Genomic DNA, 6,935 nt, shown 5'->3' on the forward strand with positions numbered 1-6,935 from the left:
CAGACAAGAAAATAAAAAATAAAAGCTTTATTGGGTTCTGAAGTCTTTCAAAACTCCTTTGTTCAAAACACTGGATTTGATCAAACTATGATAATAGATAATTAAAATCTTCATGAATAAACCTCTGATTTATTTAAAAATAGAAAAACAAAGACAAGAAGTCCTTTTAAAGGATCTTGGATAACAATATAAAACAAAGTTTATAGTATATTAAATATATACATTTTGAAAAGCTACTTCTCAAAATCTTATTTAACCAAATCTAAAAATAAATATCACACCTATTCTTCCAGTAAGGCACTTGCACAGAAAAAATAGAATTCTGTTACCTGGCAAGACAGTCTTAGATATAAATAACTTGAATCCTGTTCATTCTCAAACTGTATACATACCAAACTTGTCATGTGCCTTTGAAACTTGTTTCGGATACACTGGCCTACTTTTACAAATGAAGTGTCAAGACAAACATACAAATTTAAGGATTACATTGTAGAAAATGTGCTCATTTCCATACTAACAAAACCCATTCCATTAAGTACATGGATGATGTTCCATTTTTAAATCAATTAGTCCATGATCTCTTCACCCAATGCTCCTCCTCAATAGCTTCTCTTAGCTTGTGCAAGTTGGGTTTCCTTTCCTGCAAAGGCAAGAGAATAAAAATCATGTATGGTATTTCCCCATATGGATTAAATATATAGCAGATCAAGTCATATATATCAATGAATATATATCACTTTTTCTACAGAAAAAAAAAAAGAAATTTTTATTTTTCAGTATGATGCATTCCAAGTAGTAAACTGTTCATTGAAGTAAGTTATATCAAGGTGTCCTTGTCTATACTCACTTTTTTCCTTCCCTTTGCAAGGTGCGTCAGATTAACCACAGGGACTATTGAGGGACGTCCGTGGGCACATTGGAAGGGCAGTGCACAAGAGGACAGTGATTTCACTAGATTTCACACTCGCCATAACTTAATTCATCTCCAAACTTGATAGCTCCTGAAGTTCATGCAAAGATAAAAGAAACTAGTTAGCTTCTATTTAAGGTTTCATCAGTGATTTACATCTGCATTACTTTCAAAATCTACAACCAACTCAAATGTAAAATTTCAAAGAAATACTAAGTAAATCATAAAACATTTTTCAATGCATATGATTTTGGTGTAAAGAAAATAAATCTAAAGGCTCAACTTACCTCTGCAAGCCTGATGCAAGGACATTCATTAGGGGTTTTGGCATTGTTGAGACACACCCCTGTCTGGTGCAAGGTGTAACAACATCTCGCACAATGCTTTCAATATGGCTGTCGCTGACTGGCAGCGACGCTGACGAAGCTCATGTCGTTCCCGTGCAACCAGAATACTTGGTATAGAGTGGAAATTCACCTGTGATGCACTGACCTAAGTCAGAAGTAAGAGAACAAACATACAGGGGCAAAGTGCAAGTAACAATACAAACAGTACAATTGTATGCAGTGATGCACTCTTCTGCATGCTCAAAAATTAGATTTAATTTGCAATTTCTGAAGAACGGTTCTGGTTCAAGATAAAGGAATAAATTCAGAAAAGTTAGTTAAATGAGCTGATGAAATATTAACCATTGCACATACTTGTGTGAAATGAAGGCCCCATTGTATTAATGTTCTTGTGTATGCCATCATCAGTCTAACTTCACTCTCGGGAAGGGTCATTTCCAGGGTGGTGTAATCATACAAGTGCGAATCACACGCTCTCCATTTTCTAGGGATTCGTAGTTCTCTTCAGTGAGGGTCTCAAGACGCACTCTCTCGTGGACTGCATGTTGGTCAAAAAGTACTATAATTTCATTCACTTTGTGTAGAGTTGGATCAGAAGAAGTGTAAGTAATTTTACAGGCTATGAACTCTTGTCCAGCTGGCCTAATACCTGTAAGAATATGATACAATTAATAGAACACATACTTTTTCTATACTTCCTACCATTCTTCTATCCTATGGAAATTGGGCTTTTATCCTTTTAAATACCTTCAAAATATAGTTCAGGCTTAACAGAACATGCATTTTCTGTAAGAAAACACTTTAAAAGCCAGCAGCAAATGAGCGTATAATAGAGATAAGTTGAGAGTGAGAATGAAAGAGAATGATAAAGAATGACATCCCAGCACATAAGTATTGCAAATATCTTACCCTGCAGGTCTGAAGCATTTCCTGAGAGAACTTGTATGGATGGACAATGTTATAGATTTTTACAGACGAGTCCTTATTCACTCCTCGTTCACTACCTGTTACCTGAACTTTTGAACTCAGTATATCTGCATCCATGGCAAATGTTGGTGGCTCCCATTCTTGACAGATCTGGGCCACTTCTGATGATTCTTCCTCTATACTGCCTAAATTTGATGGTTTTCAGACCACTTAATGGAATCGTCATCCATTCCAGAATCCTGCAATATGGACTGTATAGCTTCCTTCATTCCTGGAGATATTAGGGACTCACATTCTTCTCCTTCTTGCTGACTGCCTCCTGCCTAAACTGATCCTGCTGTGTATCTCTGCTGTTATCATCAGCGTTACTTGACGCCTTAATCTCTGATTTTCCCAATGCTTTCTTCTTCTCCATTTCCCTCTCTTTTTCCATGACATGAAGGCACTATATCCATGTGTGAGGACAAATCTTGCTTCTGGTGGCTTCTTCAGCTTCAGGTTCTTCAGATAAAGGTATTCTGAGAACTGGGGCCCCTTGTGGCTGGCTGCTTGTCCATTCTGGCATCTCGTTAACAACTGGAGCTTCATAAGAGGTGTTTCCTGTCTGGAGGTTTATGTAGACTTTCCTTCCACTGTCATCATTTGCTTCCTTCCAGAGATTCCTGAGATAACTACTTGTTGACTGTTTTGGATCATGCTCTGCTATGCAGTCAGCTTTAGAACTGTGTGTCATGTCATAACTACTGTCATCCTGCAAAATATGCTGGATTATTTTTTCTATTGCCTTTTTGTTACATAACCTTATCCTCTGAATTCTGATGATTATCATTACTAAACTCTATATCACTTGAACCCTACTAGGAACATTAGATTCTACTAACATCTTTCTCTTTTCCAGATGTTTTTTTGAGCAAGCTTTCTGATTCTAAACTAGAACTATTTTGCTCCTGCTGCTTGGGTGATGTTTTCTTGACTTACTGTATGACAACCTCCTTCCTGATCTGTAGTACTGCCAACTGATTTTTACCATCAATATGTATCATTTTGCCATGGAAACTATGTTATAAGAAGGAATGTTCTTTTTGTACTTTCTGTTTTTCTCTGTCATGCATGAACTGTCACTGCTAAGACTTGGAACACTAGAGCCAAAAAGTTTTAGCATTACTAGTATCAGCAAGTGATGATGCACACTGTGAAATTGATGGAGAATCTCTGGTGCTAGGTATGGAGAGCTCTGAAAATGGAGAGATGCAGACAGGGGATTCTGCAAGCCAGGGTTATCTGATGAAATGAGATGAGGTGATTGGATATATTTATTGTGGCTCTTTATCTCCATTTGATTGTACTCATCACTACTTCTGATACCTGCAACATTTTCATTACATATATGGCTTTCTGTGCCAGCATCTTCAGCACTGCTAATCTGTGATGCTGATTCACAAGTCTGAAATTTACTTCAGTATTTGGATTATTCTTCTTAGAAAGTGGTAAGGGTTCACAATCCTCTTGTATGCTAGAAGCACCTATTGAGTTTGCAAATAGTTTGGTTCTCTCCAACATACTTCATATTAACATCGTTATCGTTTTCTGAATGACACACTTTTAACTGTTTAACATTCTTTGGGGCATCAGGTACATCTAGGTCATTACTTCTTAAATTACATTTGCTACAGAGTCCACAGCATCCCTATCAATAAAATCAGACAAAAATCCACTACCTTCTTGAGCATCATCTTGCACTTTGTCTGAACTTTGGTCTGTGATAACTTGCTGTGTGCTGCAAGTCACATAATTTTTTCCACTGGAGATACCTTCAATGACAAAAGGCTGTGTTGGGGATATTGCTTTGCAATAGTATCCAAATTATTCTTTGCAGTATGATGAGTTTTTGAAAACGTCTCTCCCTGTTCAGATACTGTCTGGGATATATTTTTTTCCATATCTTCAGATTGGTTTAATGCTTGATGACCAAAGTCAGGCTTATTACCAGTTGTAAATGCTTCTATATCATTTGCTTGGGATGTCAAAGGTTCATGGACTTCATGATATTTATGTTTTCCACACAGTTTTCATCTGGAATATATCTCTGGATCTCCTCTCTGTAGTCAACTATTTCACTGCACTTGTTATAATCATTTGCCACTGCATCTTGTGTAGATCTCTCTGCAGGTTCTTTAGATAACATGACTATTCTAGAACCCAAGCTGCTTCTCTCTAGTCTAGTCTGGCTAACTGTATCATCTAGAATATCTTCATTTTTGAGAGACTTTGCCTCCTTAATTTCTGACTCTAGTACTGGCTGGAATTTGAAGCTGCAGTCTAGATCCACAGATTTTCCGGATTCCTTGTGAAGAGCTTTTCCATTGGCATCATTATCAGATTCACTATCTGATGTTTGGACTGTGCTGAATCTTTCATTTTCTGGTGTAAGGACTTCCTGGTCTGATACCTGGTCTTGGGTTCAGAGTTGTTGAATTCTGATTTGGGACTTTTCTTACCTCTCTGTGCCACTTCATAACTTGTACTCTTGTTGATGCAGGTGGATTGATCAGACGACTTCCTTTGGAATTCAAATTTCTGAAGGCATTTTAAAGATTTAGCTTTTGCTTGATGCTTCTTCCATCCTTCACTGAGGGTTTTGCTGAGAGATTTTTTCTCCTTTCGTTCTCATCTCCTTCCAAATTTTTTATTATCGGATATATGCTAACCTCTTGTGATGCATCTTCTGTAGAAGTAGGAGGTGACATGCTACTCTAAGAGGTGGTGGCTCCCTGGGAGGGCTTCTGATTAGTTCCTTGGGTGTTTCATATGATTCCTGTTTACATTTCTTCAAATCTTCATTATAAAAACTTTTAAATTCCTCTAAAGAGCTACGTTTTTTGTGTTGTCTTATTGCTTGCTTCATCCTGCGTTTCACTGTTTGACCTTCCTGTTTCTCTTAACACATTTGCCTTACTCACAGACTGATCTTCACAAGAAGGATGTGGATTGGTTGTGTCACTGTCACTTTGAGTAACCATTCTCTTAAACATATCTAAAGAACTACGGACTTTATTTCTGGCTTCTTGAATTTTCTCTGGACTTCTTATACTTGGTATTCTTGGTGATAAGCTTTGCTTTGAGATGGAACTTGGAGGAGAATTGTTATCACAAATTTCACCCATTCTCTCTGAATTAAGACCATCAGTTCTTTACTTACACATACTTCTGATGGATGACAACTTTCATCATCTATCTCTCTATCCTCAACAGCTCTCAGTACAGTTCCATCATCATCAGAATCTATCTCATTATACCTCTGAGTGTTTTTCTTCTCACTATTTTTTCTTCTGACAGGGATACTATGAACTGCTGACAAGTTATCATAAGTACAGAGTGTTCTACCGTACTTCTCCCGAGGCTCTCCTTTCGAGTTACTATTTTCTCCTGATCTTTTGAGACTAAATACCTGTAACAGAGCTTGGCTACTAGAGGCTCAGCCTGACTCTCCTCCTCTGCCATACCTGGTCCCGCCCAGATCTTCTGAATCGCTCGTCAAGAGATATGGCCAATCTCTCCTCCTCAGCAAACTTAATAACCATTTCTTCTATGCAGAGAAGAAGCTTGTCCCAATCCCTGAATTCTACAAGAGTCTTTGTGGGATCCATGCATATATCATACTCTTTTGGCGGGCACTCAATGTTGATTACATATATGCCATGCAATTTCAACCCCTTTGGTGGGCTAGAAGATTTTCCTTGGAGAGGTGTTGTTGGGTGGAGTCTATTGCTTATGATTGATGTGCGTGCCAAAAGATAGTTCATCATCTTGTGTATTTTTGTTTTCAGCACAACTCTCTTATTCACATAAATAAACTGCAGGCCTTGGTCAGTGTGGCTGGACACTGATGTAACCTGTAACTGTAAACTGATCAACAATATGTTCAACCTCTACTAGACCCTGAGACTTCTCCAAACCAAACAGCTGCATGAATGTTGACAAAGTAGAGTTTGATTTATTAGTATGCATCACCTTTGACTGGCCAATGTCATTTCTTAGACTAAGTGATATTTTTATGAGGGCAAAGCTTTCCAATCGTACTCTTATGTTCTCAATGTCAATTGCCTCCTTCATCAACTTTCGCCGGACAGGCATGTTGTACATAAAATCTTGGACAGTTATTGTGGTTCCAATACTTGGCCTGGGTACTTTAGCAACACTGATGGACTTCTCTTTGCCATAGGCAAAATCTTGGTCAGTGTTTGCACTGTTCCCCGTGTCGTGTGGTGATGTCCACATGGCAGCCACTTCCACCAGACTGGCCAAGGCCTCTCCTCGGAAGCCATAATGCCCCAGGTTGGAATTAAGATCTTCCAAGCTATGGCATTTGCTTGTGGCATGTCTGAAATAAGAAAGCTCACATTAAATGAGGATGAACTTTGTTCAAACAATATAATATTTTTATTTTACATGAGCAAACAGTTCTAATCATCAATAGTGAACTAAGACCAATCAAAAGTTATCATTCTAGTTTCTGATAACAAAAGTAAAATACTGAAGACCAATAAAAGGAAAAATTTGATACAATATCACTAGTATTAAAATAAACTTACCTTTTACCTAACAATTTTAGATTCTCTTCTGTGACACCATCACCATTGTCAACAACCTGGATTCGAAAAATGGTTGGGTCGATTCGAATGGCAATGCATGTGGCATTGGCATCAATGCTGTTCAATACCTGAAGAAAAGGTATGAACACAAATTGTACA

General features: G+C 37.9%; 1 protein-coding gene and 1 long non-coding RNA gene across 2 annotated transcripts in view; both read right to left on the reverse strand.

Moving 5' to 3' along the window:
* Nucleotides 1-1,301: 1,301 nt before the first annotated feature.
* On the reverse strand, nucleotides 1,302-2,597 carry LOC119591000. The gene is made up of 3 exons (XR_005230307.1): nucleotides 2,167-2,597; nucleotides 1,612-1,906; nucleotides 1,302-1,402 (listed from the first exon to the last, which is right to left on the reverse strand). It is a non-coding gene; the product is annotated as an uncharacterized LOC119591000 (long non-coding RNA).
* Nucleotides 2,598-6,051: 3,454 nt separating this feature from the next.
* The window catches only part of LOC119591190 (DNA mismatch repair protein Mlh3-like), a 2,584-nt gene continuing 1,700 nt past the window's right edge, over nucleotides 6,052-6,935 (reverse strand). The window contains exons 3-4 of the mRNA XM_037939902.1: nucleotides 6,777-6,904; nucleotides 6,052-6,565 (exon numbers count right to left, since the gene is read on the reverse strand). Coding sequence (XP_037795830.1) covers nucleotides 6,052-6,565; nucleotides 6,777-6,904 — 642 coding nt within the window. The remainder of the gene's footprint in view (nucleotides 6,566-6,776; nucleotides 6,905-6,935) is intronic.

Source organism: Penaeus monodon, chromosome 28, assembly GCF_015228065.2.
Source record: "Penaeus monodon isolate SGIC_2016 chromosome 28, NSTDA_Pmon_1, whole genome shotgun sequence".
NCBI classification, from domain to species: Eukaryota; Metazoa; Arthropoda; class Malacostraca; order Decapoda; family Penaeidae; genus Penaeus; species Penaeus monodon.